This window comes from Mustela nivalis (assembly GCF_964662115.1).
Source record: "Mustela nivalis genome assembly, chromosome: 7".
Classification (NCBI taxonomy): Eukaryota; Metazoa; Chordata; class Mammalia; order Carnivora; family Mustelidae; genus Mustela; species Mustela nivalis.
The window spans coordinates 49,602,384-49,628,084 of NC_139026.1; the positions used below are offsets into that span (position 1 = coordinate 49,602,384).

The 25,701-nt window shown below is 42.1% G+C and overlaps 1 protein-coding gene across 1 annotated transcript in view; it reads right to left on the minus strand.

The window, feature by feature from the left end:
- Positions 1-17,080: 17,080 nt before the first annotated feature.
- Positions 17,081-25,701, minus strand: part of IRAK3 (interleukin 1 receptor associated kinase 3) — a 49,562-nt gene continuing 40,941 nt past the window's right edge. The window contains exons 9-12 of the mRNA XM_082738259.1: positions 20,992-21,190; positions 20,663-20,725; positions 20,410-20,574; positions 17,081-18,652 (exon numbers count right to left, since the gene is read on the minus strand). Coding sequence (XP_082594385.1) covers positions 18,104-18,652; positions 20,410-20,574; positions 20,663-20,725; positions 20,992-21,190 — 976 coding nt within the window. The 3' untranslated portion in view covers positions 17,081-18,103. The remainder of the gene's footprint in view (positions 18,653-20,409; positions 20,575-20,662; positions 20,726-20,991; positions 21,191-25,701) is intronic.

Here is a 25,701-nt window from a genome sequence, read left to right on the forward strand (position 1 = left end):
GAGATCTTACAAGGACCCATCAGGGCTCGAGTCCCTGCAACTTTTAAAGATCATTGCCATTAGCAGCAGCAGGGTCACTACTATCTATTAAGTCATTTGTATGTGCCAGGAGCTGGGCTTTATGTGCATTACTTTAATCCCCACAATAAGCCCATAAACTATATATTATTAGTCTCACTGTACCATGGAGGGCAAGTAAAACTTGCATAGGTTAATGATTTGCCCAAGTCCCTTCAGCTGATCAGCAGTGTGACAGATCAACTGTACGGCCACTGTGCTAAGCTAGTCTGGAGGGCCTGTCCCCAAGCACTACCGGGGTCATCCGAAGCGAGAGGGCCAACATAGCCACCAGAGCAAATGAATTCATCAAGGGAAGCTTGCGAGGGGAAAAGAGAAGAGGGGAGTATGGAAGCCCTGTCTGAGGGCATGGCAGAGAAGGAGCAAAAGGAGAAGGTAAAGAGAGCAGAAAGAGAAAGAGGAAGAGCACCTACAGAAATGAGAATTCCAGAATTCTTTTCCAGAAGGAAGTAGAATTCAACAATGTCAGACACTGCAGAGAAAACAAGCCTGAATGTCGGTCCCAGTTGGGCAGCTAGGAGCCCACTGATGGTCTCACAGAGAGAAATGTTGGTGGCATGGAGGACAACCATCTATGAGGGGAACTGAGGAATGTGCTGGAAGTGGGGGAGGGGAGCAAGCCAGTTTGCTTTATCAAGGGCCTGGCTGAGGAGAATAGAGGCGTTTCCCCCATAAATATTGAAGAGGATATAATTCAGTTTCTGCATGGAGAAGAAGCAAACATAGGAGACAAATGTTGAAGGTAAGTAGAAAGAATGACTGACCGAGCTTGGGAGAAAAGGGGGATCCAGAGCCCAGAGGAACACGGGCAGGAAGATGCTGGAAGAGAGGGAAGGAAGGTGGACCCCACCACATGTGTAACCACCCTTAGGCAGAGGAGGAAAGGAAGAGTCAAGTCCAATGCCCGTTTTTTGTTTTCTTTTCCCCTCTGAAGTAGAAATCAGGGACATTGGCTCAGAGTCAGATAGGAAAGGACAAGAAGCCGGAAGAGAAGCCTTCTCACAAGCACGGAGACCGGCCAGAGGGGGCCGGCTGGAGCCACTGCCCTGGTGTGTTGGCCCAGGCCTACACAGCTGGACTTGGTCCCAGAACATAGATAGCCAACCTCAGGCAACGAGAGGGGAAGCAGATAAATTTGTACAGGGCACATATTTTGCAGATCAGATATGGCAGAAAAAAATGAGAATACTACCAACATGACAAAAAAATGGTGGAGGGGGAGGCACCTGGCTAGCTCAGTTAAGCACAGCCAGCCTGTTGCCTTCAGCTCAGGTCATGATCCCAGGATTCTGGGATCGATCCCCACCTCGGATAGAGCCCCGCATGGGGTTCCCTGCTCAGCAGGAATCCTGCCTCTCCCTCTACCCCTTTTCCCACTTGTGCTCTCTCGCTCTCTCAAATAAATAAATAAAATCTTTAAAAAATAAAAAGAAGAAGAAAAGAAAAAAATGAAGCCTGGGGATGGTGAGAGGTATTGTGATAGACTGACATGAAAGAGGAAAATTGAAAGCGCAGATCTTAGTGTTGGAGGCCACTTTGGTGGGAGGAAAAGAGTGGGAGGAACTGAAGAATTGGAGGTCGTGAGCGAAGGGGGAAATGCTAGCCTCCTAGGGAGAAGGCCTATGTGCCAGGCCCCGTGCTAAGCCCATCCTATTTATTATTTTATTGAGCCTTACGGCAAACCTATAAAGTCAACATCACTCTTCTCCGCCATAGCACGTCGTACACCAAATCGCAACGTGAGGTCAAGAGGTGGGGCGGCTGGCTAAGGAAGACGAGGGTGGCCACCAGAGTGAGTTGCTCTCCTAGACTGGATTCGAGGTCGGGGAGACAGAGCGAGATGTAGCTGGCTCTGACTCACTAATAAGGCATTACCACCCCCTGAAGGTCAGGAGCAGAGATGAAGATAGAAGCAAAGGGAGTAAATGGTTAAGCACAGAAGCAGGGATACTGAAAGTCAGGTTGTTTAAGCTCTAAAAGTGGTACTTTTAATGGATGGGGCTGGGCAGAGCTGGCTATATAATTTGTAGGGCCCAGTACAAAATGAAAATGCGGGGTGGCTCAGGCAGTTAAGCTTCTGACTCTTGATTTTGGCCCAGGTCATGATCTCAGGGTCACGAGATTGAGCTCCGCCTGGGGCTCCTCACTCAGTAGGGTGTCTGCTTGAGGTTCTCTCTCTCTCTCTCTCTCTCTCTTTTTCTGTCCCTCCCCCTGCTTCCGAGCTCCACCTAAAATAAATAAATTAAATTATTGAATTAAATAGTAATTAATAAATAATAATTATTTATGATATATTTATATATTTATAATGTAATTAATAATAAATGAATTAATTAATTAAATGAATAAATTAAATTAAATTAATAAAATAAATAAATACATCTTTAAAAAATGAATCTGTGAAGGCTTTTATTTGAATATAATGCTGTTAAAATTACTAAAATATAAAAACTTTCTCTTTGCCCCTGCAGTCTCTTGACTTGTCATGGTGTTTTTATTTGCAATTTTGTGTCATGGTTCCTTGGACACGGGGATACTTGGAGAGTGAATGCAGACCCTCACAGACGCCCTGCGGGGGCTCCATCTCATGACTCAGTGTGTGGCCCACTGACTTCCCAGTTCTGCCACCCCAGTCCCTGTCCCAGGACCTACTTGGGGCCTGGATCAGGGTGGGCAACATGCTTACCCTTGCCAACTGCCTTCCTGGAACAGAGATTGTGCTTCTGTGCCTTCCCTATCTATGTCGAAGAGAATGTTCCCCCAACCTTAAGCCTACTGGTGCCTGTATGTCCCCTCAACCAGGGACCGGGAGAAATGATGGGACACAGGTGGACTTGCTCTGCTGACACGACCCAGGGAGGGGACGGGAAGGGGCAGACTGGGCATTACTGAGATTGCTGGGGGTGGGGAAGAGGGAGTACAGCAACCAAGAATCTGACCAGGGAAGGTGGTGACACAGGGGGAGGTGGGACCCCATGTGAGCTATGGCTCCACGCCCCTTGAGTACTGTTCCATCAGACTTCACTTACAAGCTAAACACAAATTAAAAGGTAAAACTGTTCTCTTAGTTTGCTAACACTGCGGGAACACAGAACCAGGGACTGAGTGGCTTCAACAACAGAAGTGTATTTCCTCACTTCTCTGGAGGCTGGAAGTCCTGGCTCAAGATGTCCTGTGTGCGGGCTTGGTTTCATCTGAGGCCTCCCTCCTTGGCTTGTACACAGCCAGCTTATTTCTCTGTCTTTACTCTGTGCTGCCTGTATCCTCACCTCTTCTTCGTATTAGGATGCCAGCCATATTGGATTAAGGCTCTCCCTGGTGACCTCAGTAACCTTCATTACCTCTTTAAAGACCCTATGTTCAAACACTGTCACATTCTGAGGTACTAAGTGTGAGGTCTTCAACATATGAATTTGGGGGGACACAATTCAGCCCATAACAAGTTTCTAGATAGCAACACCGGAGCGCTGAGCGTGGACGCTGGGTGATGGCACCGGACACGCCCATGAAGCCAGCCCCGGACTGGGAGATGCGTGGTGCAGGAGCAACAGTGTGGAGCTGGAAGGTTCGGACCGCCTCCCCCAACCCGGACCTAGAGGTTCCTAGCAGAATGAGCACCCTTCCCTGGACAGATTGTAAAGGAAGCAAAGCAGGGCTCTTGGTGAGAACCAGGTTTGGTTAAGATAATAAAGAAGGTGTAAAATGCCCTTGAGCGCGTTGAGGATGAAGAAAAGTTTCTTTGCAAACAAGTGAACATCCCACCGCAGAGAGGAGAAACGTCTGGGAGGGAGGTCAGCAGTGAGCAGATAAACTTTGGCGAGAAGAGAAGCGCACGGGGATGGGAGTGTGAAGAGAGACGGAGGACTTTACATTTCAGTACTTTTCAGTACGCTGGTTTTTAATTCCCAGAATTTAGAAATTAAATTAAAATGGAACTGAATTATAATGAAATATTCACGTTCCTCCATCCACCGGCTGCTGCCCTTCATATACAATCACGGTGTTACTGACTGGCCAGTGGGAAAACGTTTCATGCTGATCTGCCCTTGCTCTCTTGTGGTGTCGGTTCCAGTCCATGCAGTAAGTAAGTTTTATTATGCAGCCCACTCTTCCACGCTGGAAACGAAATCATAATTGTTATCACATCACTGTAGTGCTCTAACAAATTAAACTTAGTCCCTTGTATATATTCGGTTGAGTCATTATCCTTGCTCTTACATTAGTCTCTCCCAGAGGACGACAACAAAAAAGCCTTGTCTGCATTTATACGGATAGAAATACAAGCGATTAATAAGTTTAAAGAGCTTCTGTACTGAAATATCACTTCAGGATGTTAATAACACGTGAAATAAAATAAAAGCAGTTTCTTACACAGAAAGCTGCATCATGAAAATACGGACATATTGTTGCATATGATTTTTTTATTTAAACCCCATCAAAGAAGATTAAAAAAGTAATTTTAAAACTATTCAAATAGTGACAATTATTTTAAAAGTTAAAATAACACATGTTCATTGTAGAGAAAATTTTAAATATAGATAAGCAGAAAAGAAAGGTGACATCACTATAATCCTAACATCCACTTATTTTTAGATAAATTTGTTAATTTTTTCTAGTCCTTTTTCTACAACTATGTGTCCATACACTTCCTTTTTACAAAAAGTAAGATCCTGTTTTACACAGTGTTTAGTAATCTGCCTTTTACCGTTAACAATGTAAGACAGACATTCTTTTTTTTCTCATATATTATCTTTTTCTAAAATTTTTTAACATTAACATATAATGTATTCTTTTCCCCAGAGGTACAGGTCTGTGAATCGTCAGGCTTACACACTTCACAACACTCACCATAGCACATACCCTCCCCAATGTCCATAACCCAACCAATCTCTTCCTACCTCCTTCCCCCCGGCAACCCTCAGTTTGTTTCCTGAGATTAAGAGTCTCTTATGGTTAAGACAGACATTCTTGTATAACATTATGTCAAGGACTACATTTAGCCGGTTTATTTTTTAACTAAAATTTCTGATTGTTGGACATTTAGATGATTTCAGCTATTTGCTATTATAAACAATGTAGAAATGTACATCCTTAAAACAATAATTTTTGCACCTCTATGATTATTTCCATAGGATTGATTCATAGATGTCAATAACATCTCAAAGTGAGATATGGAGAAAGGGGAACCCTCTTATACTCTTACACTGTTGGTGGGAATGCAAACTGGTGCAACCATTCTGGAAAACAGTATGGAGTTTCCTTAAAAAGTTAAAAATAGAATCATCTTATGATCCAGCAATTGCATTACTAGGTTTTATTTTTATTTATTTATGTATTTATTTGTTTGTTTGTTTGTTTTTAAGTACTCTCTACACCCAACATGGAATTTGAACTTACAACCTCAGATCAAGAGTCACATGCTCCGCCAACTGAGCCAGCCATGTGTCCCTGTACTACTTGTTATTTACCCAAAGAGTATAAAAATACTAATTTGAAATGATACATGCACCCTGATGTTTATAGCAGCAGCATCTACAAGAGCCAAATTAGGGAAAGAGCTCAAGTGTCCATCAACTGATGCATGCATAAAGAAGATGTGGTGCGCATCTATGTACAATGGAATATTACTCAGCCATAAAAAAGAATGAAATCTTGCCATTTGCAATGACATGGCTTGAGCTAGAGGGCATAATGCTAAGTGAAATAAGTCAGTCAGAGAAAGATATATACCAGATGATTTCATTCTTGTGTGGAATTTAAGAAACAAAACAAATGATCATGGGGGGGGGGAGACAAACCAAGAAACACCGACCCTTAACTATAGAGAACCAACTGATCTTTCCCAGAGTGGAGGTGGGTGGAGGGATGGGGGAAATAGATTAAAGAGTATGCTTGAGACGAACACCCCATATTGTATGTAAGTGTTGAATCACTACATTGTACACATGAAACTAGTATTACATTGCATGTTAACTGACTAGAGTTTAAATAAAAACTTAAAAAGAATAATGTCTTCAAGATTACTTTTAAGCCTTCTGGGGGGAAAAAAAAAAAAACTTTAACCAGGAAGAAAACGTTAAGAATTAGTCTGCTTGTACAAGGCACCCCTTTCAGGGGCCTCCTGCTTCCAGGCACTCTTCCTAAAGATTTTTTAATTACTGGAAAGACATTAACCTGGAAGAGGATACTTGGTGAAGTGCCTCATGGTTCCAAAGTTGACTTTATCATGTAGAGCACTTTTTATCAACAATTTTGTGGATGGAGAAGATAACTTCACCAACTGGCCAATAATGCAAATCTGAAAAAAATGAGCTAATCATCGGGATGACGGAATTAAAAATTTGAAGAACTAGCTATTCCACCATTCTAAAAGTGTTTATCGAACATGTAGTATGTTTCAGAAATTTTCTAAGTGCTGGGGATCTAGTGGTGAACATGTCAATAGCCTTAGTTTCATGGAGCTTATATTCTAGGGAAGAAGACTGACAATAAACAACTAAGTGTCTAATATAGTGTCCTGCACTGACAAATGAATTGAAGGAAACCAACACATTGTCAAAGAGGAGGGGGAGTAATGACAGAGAGAGAAATTCTGGGGAAAGAGAGTTCCAGGCAGGGGAACAGCGAGTGCAGAAGTCCTGAGGTGGGAACAAGGTCGGCACACAGGAAGGCTAGTGTGGCTTCGGTTGCCGAACAACAGGCTGAGTGATAAGAAACAGAGTTAGACAGGGGCTACCTCAAAATGCTGGATCAGTGACTCAAAACACACAAGACAACCATATGAAGTCATTGAAAAATAGTTGGACAGTGTTAGGACAATAAAAATATAATAAAATCAATGTTTTATTTTGTGACAATCCATTGCATAAGGGAAAAATGAAGGAGATACATGCTATCAGCAGTTTACATGAAAAAGATCTCAAGGCCTTGGTAGACCCACAAGCTCTGTGAGAGCTAGTATGAAGTGATGGCTTTAACACACACCGGGATGCACTCTTAGCACCAACTGAGACTAAAGTAACAGAAATAGACCCAAATTAACAGAATAAACTAATATTCTTTTTACATACAATACTTAAAGTATTATATTTGATTTGGTATGATAAATTTTGAGAGAGCTATTGATGATTTTAAATGTTTCCCATTATTCAATGACAAGGGTGCTGAGAAAAATAGAAACACCCACTCATATATTTTTTTTCAGCTTCTCATCTTGTCATTTCTGAGCTCTGCTTATTCCTCTATTTATGTATTTATGTTTGTATGTATGGACTTACTCTACCCCAACATGGGACTCAAACTTACAACCTTGAGCTCAAGAGTCATATGCTCCACCAACTGAGCCAGCCAGCTGCCCCATGAGCTCTGCTAATTTAAAACTCTCAGATCTGAAGTGAGAAGTGATCCCATGTAGGCATAGTGGTTTTACAAGCCTGAAGGTCGAGACTTCCATTTTGGGCTCTGTACGCCACTGAGCCAAGAAGAAAGACAAAGGTTATTATACCGATTCTGGGTATTGATTGTAGCTCTTGAGGAGGGAAATCAGACTGGTGAGCACAGGGAGGACAGGAAGGCTTACGACTGGCATCCAGGGAACCCTGCCTACTAACAGTTCCACATCCAGTGATGAAAGCTAGTGTGTGGTCCTAGCGCTCCTAAAGACCGCAAATGACTCACACCCTTTAGGAATGAAGGTTTGGTGCACACCGTCCGGGAGGGGGCCCTATACAACAAACGTGCTGGCCCAGGGCACAGGGAACCTGGAAGGAGAGTGACGTTGCAGCCTGTGACAAATTACAGAAACAAAGACTAGAGCAGCCATGCAGGTTTCCTTTGCTTTGTGTGTATCCGTGTACATTCACCAATTACCGATTTTCCCTCTCTCTTCTCTTGTAGTATATAAGAAGTGTTGATGATGGTTACCTTTATTCTTAGAAAGTTTAGGCAGAAGATAAATTAAAATCACCTGGAGACAGAGATCATGACTGATGAGATCCTGTGTTTCCCCTTTTGAAAGAGTGACAGCATCCTCAGTTAGTTAAGGAATATTTGTTACGGTTACTGGAAGTTTAAACCGGAAGTAGAGAGGTGAAAATAAATGCTGAATAGCCAGAGGGCAGGATTTGTCTGTTCTTGCCCTTCTCTGCTTTCCTTTGTAGTTTAGAGAAAACCACATCCTGGGTGCCCCCAACAGCTGGCTCCTCCCTATGGAACATAGAAGAACGGGAGAAGCTTTTTCTTTCTCTGCTTCTTATCAGGCCCCTGGCAGTCATGTAGGAGCTGCACAGGTGGTGGTCCATGGTGGTCCACGTTCCTGCTTTCCTCCATGGCAGCATGTTTCAGAAGCATCAGCAGCAAGCGCACTGCAGCCGTAGCAGAACAGTGATCATGGACTCTTGTTACACCTTTTCTCTTCTTTCTCCTCCACCCAGAACGTGACAATGGATGGCTTCCTGTAGTTATTAATCTCTGGATAACTTTGCATTTTCCTTTTCTCTCTCTCTCTCTCTCTTCTAGCCTTTCCAAGCCCTTGATAACCAATTCCCAATATTAAATTCCATCCATTTGAAACCACTACTAGGGGTTCCATTTCTCCATAAGGATAAACTCTGATACAGATGAACCCATGGCTCAACCTAGGCAAAGAGAAACATGGAACAGATGGTGAGGAAAAGGATGGTCATTGACAGGCCAGGAAAAACTGGAGAAGTCAGACTTGATGTCTTCATCAAGTCCAGGACAACGTCCTACGATATCGGATGTGTAGCAGCCTCGGGTAAAAATGGGATCCCAGGCGCCCTGGAAATAGTGGCAGAAGTAGAGCGGAGGTGTAGTTTTGCTGGGATTGATAAGATCATTTAACTGTGATGCAGAGACACTACGTGGTTCGCTCAAATGGCATTGACACAAGGACCGATGATGCTGCGATATGACACAGGGAGAGAGATGAGGACATGTCAGACCACGGTTTCTAAAATATGATAATTTTTTCATTAGAGACATATCTTTAATTTATTTGTTTGTTTGTTTGTTTCAGAGAGTGAGAGAATATGAGTGGTGGGAGGCGCAGAGAGAGAGGGAGAGAAATCCTCAAGGGGGCTCCAGGCTGAGCAGGGAGCCAGACACAGGGCTCCATCCCAGGATGCTGAGATCATGACCTAATCAAGAGCTGGAGGCTTAACAGAATGAGCCCCCAGGCACCCCTAGGGAAATACCTTTTCATAGCCCAGATAGGATACCACTAGTCACATGAATTATTTCCCCCTCCTCAAACTGCTAGACAAATGCATAATGAAAATGTCATAGATGGCTCTTCCTCCTGTCTCAGGCAATCACCTTAGAGCTGCTGGCAGTGACCTAATATAAACACGCATACTTGGCTCTGTAGGCAGACCGGAATCTTACATTTTTCCTCCAGGGTACATGAAATAAAAATAATAAAGGTCACAGCTTAATATTTGCCTTTGGCTAAAGCCACTGCAGCTCTTAAAAAAAAAAAAAAATCCTGAAAAAAAAATTCCATGCTACAAACATAAAATAAAAAGAAATATCACAAGATCCAATGTTTAATGGTCCAGCAAGTACACTATAATTAGCCAATACACTTTCAGGAGGACATGAAATTATCATCAGTGAATAATCGGATAAAGAAGAGTACCAGAAGTTAGGTATGCTTCTCCCAAGTGTGCTGTTGGAATGATTTCGCTTTACACTATGTTTATGTATTAGATTCCCTACTGTCTCTCTCTCTCACTGTCTCTTTTTTTTTTTTTTAAGAGAGAGAGAGAGAGAGAGAGAATCATGTGCATGAGAAGGAGGAGGGGCTGAGGGTGAGGAAGAGAGAAACTCTCAAGCAGGCTCCACGTCCAGCACCGAGCCTGATGTCGGGCCCCATCTCACCACCCTGAGGTCAAGACCTGAGCCAAAATCAAAAGTCAGAGGCTTAACTGACCAAGCCATCCAGGTACCGCTCCTTAACGGCTCTTTTGTGAAATCTTTGCAGTGATGGTACCATGGTATTACCTGGTGTTTCTCTTCCAGGAAACACAAAAATAGCAGTGACACATTTATCTGGTTCCAAGAGAACAAAATTCATGGCCATGTTACGCTCTTAAGAAGCCAACACTAATTTATCTTTTAGCCAGGATTTGTCTCGGAAGTGTTTTTTATCATGTTTACATCCTCTGTAACTTGTGCCCACAAAACAGTCCTTCCAGATAGAACTCATTAGAATTGGTATTTTACCCTGGAGTCCACTTTGCTATTTCCCTGGATAATTAATGTATTGTGGCCCCTATTAGCCTTGTTACATAGGTTCCAACTCTACCTGCTGGAGAAAAACGCAGTATTTCGTCACATGTTTTCTGCACTGTGGCAAGTTTTATGTTCAACTGATAACTACAGCCCCGAGCCTACTAAATTTATCAAGTTAAAAATTTTACATAGGCTAAAAAGAGATAGTGGGACACAAGTCTGAAGAATGGATACTTGATGGTTAATAAAAATCTACTTCTCCAAAGACCTTTTTAAAAAAGTTTTTTAAATTTAACTGTAGGCCATTCCTTAAAGTACTGATTTGTAAGTATAGAGCTTAAGGGTAATTTTGAAAGATTTTACCAAAATCAACTAATATTAATTATAAAGCATTCTCAGCTGTGCGCTGCGATCTGTTCTCCACTCTTCTGTATTTCGGCTTCTGTATTTCTGGTTTTTGCATCTCACATTGCTTTTCTCTAAGTCCTCTCAAAACCTGTTATTCAGGGGTTAGCAGACAGATCTTCCTGGGGGCTTCGGCCACCAGGATTGGAAGACAGAAATAATAAAGGACAATGGAATATAAGATTACTGGTAGTTGCCAGTTGTTATCGTGGTGGAACGAAGCGAAGAGCCAGGCAAATGTAGAAATGTATAGAATATTTTTTCCAACATAAAAATAGCTGTATTATTTCCTGGTAACAAAAACGATACATGCTCACTATAAAAATTTCATATACGTAAAAGTCTAAAGATACTAAGGGTCAACCAAATGCCATAGCCTGGAAAAAGACATCATTTTTGGAAAAGATCTCTGCATGAAACATATACTATTTTAAAATGCCTGGTATTATAAATGGGCCCATATTGAACACATTATCCTATAGCCTGCTTTTTCATTCAATAATATTTCAAGAACAAATTTCCATAGCAATAAACAAGATCTAAATAATTTTTAATGACAGTCATATATGACTCAATGGTATATATGTGCTAGAATTTATTTAACCCATTTTTCTACTAAAGGATATTTCTAAAGGCTGTTTCCAAAGTTTGCTGCTGTTGTTGTTGTTTTAAGATGTATTTATTTATTTGAGAGAGAGAAAACAAGAAGGAGGGGCAAAGGGAGAGGGTGAGAGAATCTCAAGCAGACTCCACACTGAGCGTGGAGCTTGACACAGGGATTGAACTCACAGCCCTGAGATCATGACTGCAGCCAAAATCAGGAGTCAGATGCTTAACCGACTGTGCTACCCAGGTGCTCCCCCCAAGTTTTAGTATCATAAACATCATAAAGTACTTCTTTACCCTCATATTTACATACTTGTGCAATTTTTATTCATTAGGATAAAGTCTAAACAAACTGCTGGTTGAAAGTTTATCATTTAAAGTTTTGATACATATTGTCAAATTTGATACATATTGTCTTCTAGAAAAGTTGTATCAATTTTCACTCCTGCCAAGAATGAACAAGAATGCCCCTTTGCTCATATTCTTGTAAATTACTTTAATATTTGCCAACCTGGGAGGATACAATTAAAACAAATGAAATAATAAACACATATTTGTTGCTATTTTTATTTTCAAGTGGGGGATACCTTTAATTTTTAAGTCACCCCTTTTCAGAGCAGATGTTTTCCTGGATTTGAATAAAAATTTTTCAGTTTGCATCCTCATTCCAATATTGGTGTGTCTCCAGAGAAGAGTCATTTTTTAAAAAATATCATTTTCCTTGATCTTATAGTAACAGAACTTATAGTAATGCCTTATAGTAGGCATTCAAAGCATAAGTGATGAATGCATCTACCACACTATTAGACACCTCAGTGTTGACTAAGTTTGAATCTCCCACAAGTGGCTCTTTCCACCTGCTTACCCTCCATTGCAATCAGTGTTGCTCTACAGGAAATTTTAAAATTAAGGAGCCAATAAAACAAACTTTGGAAATATTCCCTTGCTATTTATAGAGATAACCGCAAAGTTTTCGATGAGACAGATGACATCCATAAGAAGGCTCTGAAGTGAAGGTTTGGTAGGCAATGTAGATCTTTGGAGGAAAAATGTTTTCCAAGAAAATACTTGCATGTCAATTTCAATAGACCATCAAATATATATAAATAATATGACAGAAAGATGGAAACAAACTATTACAAATACCAGTTTATCCTCTGTCAAAATGTTGGTTTACCATTGCTTAGAAATGGTTTGGGAATTTTTCCACCATGAGGCAAATTTATAAGCAATGTACACAATGGCTAATTCTTCCTTTCCAAGATATCTCAGACATTACTATTTGACATTAAAAACTTTCTATCTGCAAATAGCAGGATGGAACCATCTAGGCTAATGAATGCTGGTAGTATGGGTATTAGAAAGATGCACTTTCGGGGCACCTGGGGGCTCAGTTGGTTAAGCAACTGCCTTCAGCTCAGGTCATGATCCCAGGGTTCTAGGATCAAGCCCCACATTGGGCTCCCAGCTCAGCCGGAAGCCTGCTTCTCCCTCTCCAACTCCACTGCTTGTGTTCTTTCTTTCACTGTGTGTGTCTCATTCTGTCAAATAAATAAATAAAATCTTTAAAAAAAAAAAAAAAGAAAGATGCACTTTGGATGATGGGTAGATGACAGTCTTGATATCTTGATGCCAATGATTTGAAGATGTTTTAAAGGACTGTTTGGTTCATTCATTTTACAACTTCTTAATTGAACCATATCATGTGCCAGGTACCATGCTAGTTGTTAGAGATACAAAAAGAAGCAGGATATAGCCCCTGCCTTCAAGGAAGTCTCAGTTTTGTGGAGAAGAGAGAAGTCAACAATTAACATGATGGAGCTATAGGGAGGCAAGGTACATGTAGGTACTTCAGAGTTCTTAAAAGAGGCCAGTGGAAGACGCCATTAGAAGCCAAATAAATGTCCTGAAGAAACCCCATATCAGTAGAAGAATCAGGTCTGTTATGATTGCCACAAGGCACGAGTGCGCCTCGTGCTCACTATTAGCAAAGCAGCCAGCTACCATGGAGACATCAGCTGTATGATAGCATAAGGAGGAACCTCTGTGAATCCCTAGAAAGAGCTGGCGAAGAAGCCAGAGTCTCATTCCAGACAACACCTTGACATCAGAGCTCCGTGAAGCTGCTCTCCGAGAGCCACCAGTGAGCATTAGAACCAAAATTAAAACTCCCCCACAATAGTTTCCTTTCACGCATTCATTCATTTATTCACTGGGACATAAGCTCCCTGAGGGCAGGGATCTTTGTTGGGTGTGATCCTCACTGTGTCCCCGGCTCCCAGAACAGCCCTGACACAAAGGAAGCAGTCCATAAACATTCATTCAAGGAATGAATGGTTGGATCAGTGAGTATATTTAGCTCACATCTAATGACTATAGATGTGGGTAACTTTAACAGAGGAGCAGCACAGTGAAAAAGGCCAAAGACCCGGCGAGACCTGTGTGCTTACGAACACTGTGGAATCAACGAATGACTTTTCACATCCATTCCTTTTCATCAGAGCTTGAATCTGCGGGGGCTTCTAATGTACCATGTGGAGCATGAGAAAGAGCATGGGCCGTGAAGTCAGACAGATGTGCATTCAAATCGTGGCTCTTCCAGATCTGGGAGGACCCCATTCACATTCCTTACCCTAAGTTAGTCTTCTCTGCCCTAAAGTGGGATTTGGACGTCCGGGTTGACTGTGAAGGATAAACAGGAAAAAATACAGAAAGCTCTGGACCCAGCTCCCTCTGCCCTATCCTTCCAGCCTCAGAGCTGGTGTTGTGCAGAACTCTGCAATAGCACTGGGCCCCCAATCCCCGGATGTCCATCCTGGGCCCCCTTCGCTATTTCTTCTCCTCCCTCTCTCTCTCTCCAGCAAGCTTCTCCGAAAGCTTTCCTTCCCCTCTTGAAAGTGCACAGTAACTGCCTCACCATTTTACTTTCAGTTCCATAGGTATGCGGTTCGAAAGACAGATGTCACCAAACTGTTGAGTGGGCCAGTTGCCTTCTCCTCCTCCTTTGGTGTATCCCAGGAGCCAATACAGTGCCTTGATCTAGCAGATGTTTAATAGATGCTACTCGTGATAACCATCACTTCCTACCCTCACCACACCTCAGGTCCTAAAAGCTGTTTTTACACAGGCTAACGTACCATCCCATGAAACTACACCATTATGCCGTGAGTCACGGATCATTATAACAATTCTCAAGAAGTCAATAAAAGTGACAGTGCCAGAAATTCCATACCTATTTTCAAAAACAACAAAGTATTTTTCTCTATGCTAAGGGGCCTTATAAAATGGAAGAAAAACCTAACAAGCAAATGGGATCGGCCTTGGGGATTGCCCATGGTATGTTATAAGGATGAAAATGAGTGACATTCCTTATTAATTCATGTTTGCTGATCGAAGGGAACACTGGAAGCTCATTCTCAGTTTCTTCATGTACCTGAATCTCTACCTCCTGAAGCTACGAGGGTACATTCTTATTGCCCATAGTGGGATGAAAGATTGAATTCCTATCGATTAACATTTATTGACACACTCACCAGAAGGCAAATCAAGGACTAGATCACTCAAATAGAAGATTCTTTTCATTTCCAGCCATAGTGACATCTGCTTGCTGGATCACTGATCAGGTTATTGCCAGCCAATCTGACTTGCTCTTTAAGTTTTCCAAAGAAGTCATACCTTAGCAGGGTGACCTTATCAAAAAAGATTATTGATTAATAATATTTCTAGAGCTCCTCCTCCAATTAAGCAAAATCCTAAGTAATAGAGTAAATACAAAAGAATTTTTAAAAATGATTACTCTCTCAAAAAACGTACACCTAAATGGAAAGGTAGAAGCTACTGATTTATAAAGACTTGAGAACACTTTCAAGTGGTGTTTCTCCAAGAGTATACACAACAGCAGCATGAGCAGCCGCTGGGAACTTGTCAGAAAGCCCAATTCCTAACCGCAGAACTCATGCATCAGAAACGGGGCAGGCTCCAGCAATCTGTGTTCTTAACAAGGCTTCCACATCATTTGGATGCACACTAAAGTTTGAGAAACACTGCTTTAAGTCAAATAAGCACATTCAGATCAACATAATTCCAACAGCCTCCACATGGGCTGAGTCATGGCGGGCTTGTGTTCACCCCAGCTTCCTTTATGACCTCTCACAGAAGGTTCTGGGAGGCCCGTATTCAAAGTGAAAAGCAGTTTAACATAAAGTCAATCCTTGATTGTCTTGATTACCACTTTTGTGTTATTAATGGCAACTGCACGCAATCCCAGGCTAATTCCCCGGTTCAGCCAAAAGATTTTCAGACTAGATTTCTAAGATAAGCTAAATCGGTCTGTAATGGCTTACATAAATAAAGCCAAACATCAAAGGCTTTTATGTTTCCTTTCATTAACATGGATAATCAAGAGTTTCCAAAGTAGGACAGGTCGCAGGAACTGAAATCATCCAAAGTCTAGTTCAACCCTTTGGCCCCTGCTGGTCTGGGGACATGGCAATTTGGGAGCATTGTTAACAGGTGCCATGAACATATGGGGAAGAGAGCAGGGGTAGTCAGGGTCCCTGAGGACCAGCCTGAGCATGACCTCTCCCAACTGCTTACCTGGGTCTTTATGTGGCCCGCCAATCAGACTCAATCAGACTAAGGCTTATTGTGTTTCAACCTCACCATGAGGCCCTTTTCCCAAATTGTAGCTTCATGTTTCTGACCTTGGTCTGTTCACTTGACCCTGATTCCTGATGACTTCCTTCTTTAATCATTTGTTCTTAAATCTGGACTCCAATCTATGATTAACCCAACCCTAATAACTCACCAAAAAAAAAAAAAAAAAAAAGGAAAGAAAAACATGTGTGAGCCTATTCCTTTGATGCATAGAAGGCTACAGGTCTACCCTTTTATTATAAATGTTCTAGACAGGGAAATTCCATTAACCCGTGGTAATGGTTTTCTTGAAATGTTTCTATCCATCATCATAAAGACAGTCCTTATCCCCACTTGACTCAGCAATGTTTACTGTGGCTGAATTTTTTAGTATGTGGGTTCTTAGGGATAATTTAATTCAACTTCACTTGTAAGGAAAAAACAGCTCAGTGCAGGCTCACATACTAGGCCTTTTAGAGTTGGCTCCTACACACTCGGGAAATCTAATAGAGTAATGCTCTCTCCCCCGCCACCTCTCCCACCACCCCTCTTGCAAGATATCCATGTCCTAATCCCAGAAATCTGTGAATTATGTGATTAAATTAAGGGTCTTGAGAAGCAGAGATTTCTCTGGATTATCTGAGTGGACCCAACGCAATCACAAGGATCCTTATGAGAGGCAGGAGAGCCAAAGTAAGAGAAGGAGGAGATGAAGAAAAGGTCAAAGAGAGAAAGAAAGAGAAATCTAGATTCAGAGATGCCACAATGCTGGATTTGAGGATGGAGCAAGACAATACAGGTAGTCTCTAGAAGCTAGAAAAGGCAAGGGAACAAATTCTCCCCTAGAGCCTCCAGAAAGAATGCCAAGGACTTCTGACCTAAGAACTGTAAAATAACTTATATATATATATATCTTCAAAATATATACATATATATTTTTAAACTGTAAACTGTAAAATAATTTATATATATATTACTTAAAAATAATATATATATCTATTTTTTTTAAGTAATCTCTGCACTCAATGTGGGCCTCGAACTCATGACCCTGAGGTCAGGAGCTAGATGCTCTACTGAATGAACCAGTCAGGCACCCCAACTCACATTGCTTTAACCCACTAAGTTTGTCAAAATTTATTATAGCAACAATAGGACATGAGTACAGGTAGTTTATAATCCAGTGAGAGAGAAGGTAGCACAGGCAGCTTTGCTACAATTCAGAAAGTAACAAGTATAATATAGAAACACAAAACAATGCTATGGGAATGCTGATGAACTGTGTGTACTTCGGGCTGGAGAGATCAGGGAAGCTTCCTGGAAGAGGCAGTTCTGCTGGGCCTTGATGGACTCGGTAGGATTTCAATAGGGGGAGACCCAGTAAACAGGAGGAGTAAAGGCACAGAGTTGGCAGGTAGAGTATCAAACAAAAAGCTGACACAGACCTTGTGACCAGGCATTTTTCTCAGAAACAAAAATTACTTGAGTAAAATTTCATACATTCTTCTCAGAATATAATAGGTCTCTAAGTTTGTTTACAAAAAAGTAGTAATAGCCAACAACATATGATATATGATAAACTATCCTAAGAATTTAAATACAGAAATCCAGATCTTGGGCAAGAATCCCCGTTCTACGGCAAACATGTCATAGGCAAGAGCGAATCTGGTTCATTTTCAGGTAGGCAGGCTTGACAGGGATGAACAGAAAACATACTAAGAGTTAATTAGAACAAACCAAAAGGTAATTCTTTAAAAGGGCATCTATTAACATTTACAAATTAGACACTTCCTACAACCTTATCAAGCTACACCAGACAATGGGATCTAACTGAACTGAACCCACTTAGCAGACTGTAGGCTCCGAGGGCTCATGGCGCTGATGAGGAAGAAGCCAGTAGAACCCAGTCCCCTTTTGGTAGGTTTTGTTTGTCTGAAGTCAGAGCTCATGATCTGAAGTAATTTTGAATGGCTCTAATTTAGCCTAGGTTTAAGCCTAGAGATTGGGAAGAAAGGAATGGCATTGTGCAGATTGTTGATCTCCATCACCTAAACTCAGCATTGATGGTCCTCTTAGCATGACTTATGGTGACAATATTTTCCCAAGACGGTACCTATACTCAGGTGCCTTAGCAATACTTGCTTCCTTCTTTATCTTCTGGTGAAATCGATTCCTTTTTGCACGGTTCACATTCGTTCCAGGAAAAGTCACAGGAACTGCTGGTCTCCACTGGCCTGCTCCTGTATGAATGGCCTGGTGCTTCTGCCGAAGGTTCCATATCTGTAACATAGGTCCTTGGGTCCTGGGATACAGTTGCGTGCTCAGGAGACCAACTTTCTGGACAAGAAGAACTGGGCCTGTTGTAAGCATGCTCATTTCTCTTGCTGCCTGTTGTTCTGTCAAGGCCCAGAAATGTCACCTCAGACTGGCTACATTCAAATGGAACTCTTCGAGTCACTCCATCTTTTCTCAAACCTTTATCATGAGGCAATGAATGATTACTCAAACCTTTATCATGAGGCAATGAATGATTATTCTGGTTTTCATCATCTTCCACTGGGATACTCGGTACATTCTCCAAGAACAGAGGAGAAGGACACCTGAAGGACTTTAGGGAGGTGGGAGGGTCCTCGGCAAAATACAAGCTGGCTTGAGCACTTTCAAGAGTGGTTAGGACCTAGTTCACCAAGAAGCAAAGAAATATTTATGTTAAACTTCCATAGCCTCTCCTTTTACCTTTTTTTCTATCTACCTATTCCGGAATATTCTCTTATTTTCATGAATTAAGTTCAACTATAGAGTTCTGAATGGGAGGGTATTAAAAATTAGCTAAACTCCTTCAGTTTAATGAGTAAATTAAAAGACTTAAAGCCAAATATAAAAGATACTCGCCTGAAGTAAATACCAAGAGACCTGAGTTGAGGCTCAGATTTGCCACCAACTACTGTGTGACTTGGGGTGAGTCTCTGTACATTTCTACTTCAACCTTAATATGTGGAGTACTAGAAATGGTCAGGGTCCAGGGGACACAATCTGTAGTTGTCAAATGCCAGAATTAGCTTTAGGAGCCTTCTTAAAATACAGATCCCTTGGCCCCAACCTAAAGATTATCACCAACAACATATGAAGATAGGGGCCCAGGAATCTGTATCTTAAAAGCTTCTCAGTTGATTTGGATGTGCAGTCCAAGTTGAGAAAACTGCTGACCTTGTCTGGAAGAACATGTAACATCTCTTCACACACACGTGTAATTTTTAAAATACATTTAGAGAACTTCACTACTTACAAAGTGCTTCCATACACATCACCTCATTTAATCCGCACAAACAACATTATTGTTCCCATTTCACAGATAATAAAGCTGAGGCTCAGATAAAGGGAATGAATATCACTGGCCAGTAAGGAGCAGATCTGTTGTTTGACCTCAGATCTGGCTCCCAATTCCATGTTTCTTCCACTATATATCTTGGGCCCAAGATTCCAGGTCTTATAGCTCTTACTGGTGGTGCTAAGCCCAAAATGTCGCTCTGACTCCCAGGCCAGTGCTCCTTACATTAGATTCTGTTGACCTCTTGTTTAAAACCCTTTCATAGCTCCACGATAGACTCAGGGTAAAAGCCCAAATCCCAGAATGGAATTCATGTCCCTCTGTCACCTGAAACTTTCTTTCATTTTAAGCACCCCAGCTTTTCCATCACCATATCCCACGTCCATGAACTGCCTGCGGTATTAGTGCCATAAAACCCATCATCTCTGAGCTGGATTCTCCCTGACTAATATGTCTTTCTGTCCTTACTGTTGCCTAAATTCACCATTCTTTAGACTATAGCTCAGCCGTCACCTCCATCGAAGGGCTTCTGTGATTTGGTATGTGTTCCGACTCTACGCTCCCATATTGATCTAGGCTTCCACCTACAATCACGCTTATGTCTCCATCTTGGAATGCCATGTTAAGTAATCTGACTCTCACTTTGGACTGTGAGTTTGAGGGCAGCAACTGTCTCTTGATTACTATTGTACCCTCAGCACCCAGAACCAAGTCTGGCACATGCCAAGTAAGCACTAGCTAAATATTTGGTGAACAGATAAGCAAATCAGTGAATGGATGATTAAATTGATGAGTAAATTTAAAAAATCAATAGAGGAAATATAGAATGCGTTTTTAATGGGCCAGATCTCTAAAAGAGTGTTGAATAAAATTCTCTTCGGACTACTCAAGTGTTTTCATTAAATTTTTGTGGTGCCCTGGTCTTACTTAGCAATGACCTCTGCCAGAGTACCAAATACTGTGACTTGGTGACTTGCAAAAACTATGAGACTAGAATTCTCTGTTAGGGGCTGGATTTGCCCCACTGATAAAGAATTCAATTAGACACAATTTAGATTTTCCATTGTTTTGTGGGCTTGGTTTTGAATAAAACCATGTGTACGCACTTCATCCATTGATGGTCTTAACTTTGCCCGCGAGATAGCACACTGGCCTGCCAAAGAGAAGAGCTTGGCAGAGAAATTCCGAGGACAGGGATGCACTTTCTTATCTAGAAATGAAAGACATGAATCGAGGCCTCTCTTCTCCATCAGTTCCATAAGGAGGTCCCTCTAGGAAGACAAGAAGACAACTTTATCTTTCAGAACTCTACCCCCGAAATGACGGAGAGATAGGAACAGAAATAAAGACAATTCTTACCAGCTGGATATGCTTTGGATCATCTAACACCACTTTACAACCTGTCAGAACTTCCATTATTACCTATGGGAAACATAAAATAAAATGAGTTACATATGTTAAACACCTACATAGAGTCAGTTGCAGTGATTAACCTTGACAATAGATAACGTTCACTCTACTCAATGACTACGTTTTACTCTTTGATTACATAACATTAACATATAAGACAAGAGCAACAGGAAATCAATAGGTCTAAAAGTGAAACCCTTAAAAAAAAAATTTCTTAGAATTTAGAGCATTCCTGGCCATCAGCTTTCCTCCTTGGTTGACTGGGAGCTGGTACTCACAATCCCAAAGCTGTAGACATCCGTCTTAATGGAAAGTTTGCCCTGTCTGATGTACTCTTCAGGCATATACCACAGATGTTTACTGCTGCTGCTGGTCATGCTTATGGTTGAGCTCTGATGTTCCAGGTGGGGTCGGAAGTGTGCCATGCCAAAATCAGTTAGTTTGGGTTGGAACTGATCATCCAGAAGTATGTTTGCACTAAAATTATAATCAAGGACCAACAAGACAAAAACATAAAGGCATTCTGGTGAAAAACAAAATGACATGCTCAGTTAATTCCAAATGCCAACAACACAAAGACATACATAGTCTTCGATGAACTAGAGGATATTTTCTCATTTTTCTTAAAGTATATATACAAGTATTATATGAGACTCTACAATGAAAACCAGGGGCGCCTGCAGGTCTCCGTCAGTTGAGCGACCGATTCTTGATTTCAGCTCAGGTCGTGATCTCAGGGTCCTGGGATTGAGCCCCCTTGAGCTCCATGCTCAGTGGGGCACCTGCTTGGGATTCTTTTTCCCTCCACCCCTCACCCCATTTGTGCACACGCTCTCACTCTCTTTCAAATCAATCAGTCAATCCTAAAAACATAAGGTATGCTGGAAACCTGACTTAGGAACAGTGAGCTTTTCAAATTTTTAGATACATATAGGGAATTGCTGGGTCAAGTTGATGCTTTGCCAGCAAGAGAAACTAAAGTTAAACCAAAGCAGCTTTCCTTGTGCTCTTCTGATTCACAACGAGGACATGAACTGGGTTTTAATCAGCTAATAATCAAGTACTCGTTAGGTGCCTAGAGCCCTGCCACAGAATGCCCAGCCTATCAGCGGAGAGCCACTAACCTGCCGTGAGGTGAGGAATCCTCCTGCCTTAAGGATAACCCTAGTCCACTGTCCCATCTCTACGGACTTTCTATGGAGTAAAGACAAAAATGTGTCTGAGACTTATTTAGAAGATAAACACCTGCCACGGTAAAGCTGAAGTGTTTAGAGTCAGTTTGAGCCACCTGTCCCATAAAAACCTTAAGAATCACTTAACATCGTGGCTGACGGTAAAGTGAGCCTCAGCTTACTTTTACCCTCAAAGGTAATTGAGCAGGGATGGGAAAGGGTAAGCCCGTGCATTTCACACAGCCCACACCTGCTGGGAGACCCAGCTCTGCCCTTCGCTGGCTCCTTGACTGTGGCTAGCTTACTTCGTCCCGTTCCCCTCCCTGTTATTTTCCTTGCTTATGAAATGAGGCGAACAAGAGGACTCACGGACCTGAATACAAACAGCCCACTCCCTGGCATACAATAATGCCCAAGAAATGGTGAGGAAGATGAAAATTAGTAACGAATCATAAGAGGGCAGATAAATGTTGATAAAGGGGTGGGTGGGCCAAGAGAAAGTTTCTGTTTCTCTGTTTTGCTTGGGGAGGTCTTCAGAGTTTGCTTTTTGTTCCTGGAAACCAAAGCTTCTAATACCAGGCCTGCCCATCCAAAAATGACAAGTGGTATAGTTACAGTGTTACTTATTGTGATTAAAAGTGGATGGGGTGCCTGGGTGGCTCAGTGGGTTAAGCCTCTGCCTTCGGCTCAGGTCATGATCCCAGAGTCCTGGGATCGAGCCCCACATCAGCCTCTCTGCTCAGCGGGGAGCCTGTTTCCTCCTCTCTCTCTGCCTGCCTCTCTGCCTATTTGTGATTTCTGTCTGTCAAATAAATAAATAAAATCTTAAAAAAAAAAAAAGGTGGTAACAGTGGGGCCCCAGGGTGGCCCATCAGTGAAGTGTCCAACTCTTGATTCTCCACACTCAGTGCAGAATCTGCTTGAGATTCTCTCTCCCTCTCCCTCTGCTCCTCTCACTCCTGTCTCTGACTCTCTAAAATAAATAGATAAATCTTTTTTTAAAAATAGTATTAATAGCTATGGGAAAAGAATAAGAAATTCTTAATCCTGAAAAAATATTGCATCTTACAAAAGTTCTAGAAGTCCCCCGCTGGCCCTGTACAGGTAGGCTGATAGGCAGAATCTAGTTTCACAGGTCTGAATTGCAGGTGTTCTAATAATCGAGAGTACTCAGAGTCCTAGTTCTGTTTCAAGGATTCAAAGCTGGGGTCTTTAAGAATTCCAGCCTGGGGACACCTGAGTGGCTCAGTCGGTTGGCTGGCCATCAGCCTTCGGCTCAGGTCATGGTGTCTGGTTCCTGGGATCAATCCCTGTGTCAGGCCCTCTGCTCAGTGAGGAGTCTGCTTCTCTCTCTCTCTCTCTCTCCCTCTGCCTCTTCTCACTGCTTATTCTCTCTCTCTCTCTCATGTGAATGGGTAAAATATTTAAAAAAGAAGAAAAAAAAAGATTTCTAGCCTGGACTTTGTCTAGAACTGAGTTGCCAACGACAGCATGAAGACATTCCACAGGACCCTTTAGGGATCCAGAAGAACACATTCTCAACTTGATGTCACTCTCTGTCCTTTAAGGGTGGCAGGAGAATTGCAAAATCCAAAGAACCCACCTCATGTGTCAGTCCCAGCGCCCACACCTATTGTGGGACCCAGGCATGTATGAAAATGTTAGAGAGGGTCCAGCCCTCCAGACTTGGATCAGTCCTCAACTGTATCAATCCCAGTCCTTATTTTTCTCCTGGTCTTGTCTCTTCTCCATATGTGGCAAACCTGGTAGCTCCCAAGGGCAGCCTGGGTACGTACAACTAGGTCACTCACCTTCTATCTCTTCTGGAAAACAGTGTTGACTATCCTGACAAACCTCTGAAGATGTGCGCCCCCTAGAGGCAGACCCTACCTTCTCTCCAGCTCCAGATAAGAATAGACATAGAGTTCATAATTACTTCTTCCATAGGTACATGTACACGTCAAGTGTTCTGTGTTCTGACCAAGGAGGCAGCTTCTGGAAATCTCTTGATCATTTCAGAGCACCAGGATACTTAATTTAGGAGTTTGCCACATGTGCCGGGAGGTGAGATGGGCAGAGAGGTTCACTAACTGCCATTACCAGAACCCCATCCTCTGCCTCTCCAGCTTCTGCCGCACTGACAGCCTCGCTCTCTTCTGCACACACCCCCTCCCCCTGCACGCACACACTGGATTTCAGCACAGAGGGACAGCAAAGCTCCGAAGGCCAGAGTTTCAGTGTCAAACATCTCGCCCTCTTCCTCCTCAACTCCAGCTCTAAGGAAGGTATAATAAAATCATAACTTAAAATGCTAGACCCATGAGGATGCAAAAGCTGATTCTGTAAAACATTTAGAATTCCTGAAGAATGGGTCTTTTCTACGCACAGGAGAAAAGAAAAACAACCAAGCATCAAAAACAAAATCGTAATCTAATCCCTTTGTTTGGCCCTCAGCAAAGTGAGTGGGAAGTTGTCAGCAACTGACTCGTGCTTCCAACAGACTTTGGGGGAACGGGTAACCACAATGTGTGACACAACATCACCCACAGAGGACTTCGGGTCAGTGAGAGGCCGGCAGTAAGAGTGTGAAATTGTCCTAGGGCACCGCATTTACACTTTTAATGATGATATTTGGTGAAAAGACCAGCACACTTTTGAGTGCGTAACACGGATTTTGAGTGCAGTGATTTGCCCCGCTCTAAACAAAAGTCAGCAGGAGCTGAGGTAGAAGGTTCTGTTTTAAGAAAGGAGGAATTGCAAAAGACCCTTCAACAGTAAGTTCCATCCTAATTCTTTCCCTTACTGCAGCCTTGAATAGAACACGCTATGCCTTCAACTATCAAGCAGGTCAATGGAATATGGGGGTAATATATAACATATAATATCATATAATTATAAATAATTATATATTATATAATAATATGGGATAATATATAATATATAATATAGTAATAATATGGGTGTAAAAACAGACTAATAAAAGAAAGACAACATAAACTAACTGCAATCATATAACCCTATAATTAATTGAACAAAAGGGCAGCTTGCTAACTATCATGCTTACCAACGAGGCAGACGAGAAATACAGGTAATGGTCCACACCTTCAATTTTGTGTCTCCACAACCTGCTTCTCTACTCTTTCCCACAAAGCTACTTACTATAACACAGACCATCACCTCTCTAGCTGATTCTCCTAGGACAAGTATCAGTGGTGGTACACTGAGGAGACAGGGAAAATCCTACACAAGATGGTCAATATGTATCTTGCCTCTGGGGAGTCACATACTCCATCTCTCTATTGCCGGGGGTCTCCAGAACAATTCTTTCTGGGGGACCTGAACCTCCCAAAGGCTACAAGATTTGCTTTCTTTGCACACTAGTTTTTCTCCTGATTTAGTCAAAGCCATTGGGCCTAAAATCTAAAGCATGATGATACCTCTAGATTTTAATGCAGATTTTGAATGGAAGTGCAAATACACATTTGACAGGGAAGCACACAACTGGTTTTTAAAAAGATGTATTTTTAAGGGATTTTAGGGGGAGTTATTGATACAAAGTAGCCCAGTCTCTGAGTGCCTGGTAATTCTCCAGAAAAGTCTGGTCTCCCACGAATTGGTCGCAGAGATAGAGGACCCACTGCCCTCTTCGTGACAGCCTGAGGCAACAGGACATCTTGCTATCTGTCACTGCTGTTATGACACCATACCGATACCTCACCAGATGAGGCAAGATCCAGCTTCTCAGGGAATCTATAGGTTACCGGAAAAGGGCACACACACCCTCTCCCCCACCACTTCAGCAAGCCATACATCTGT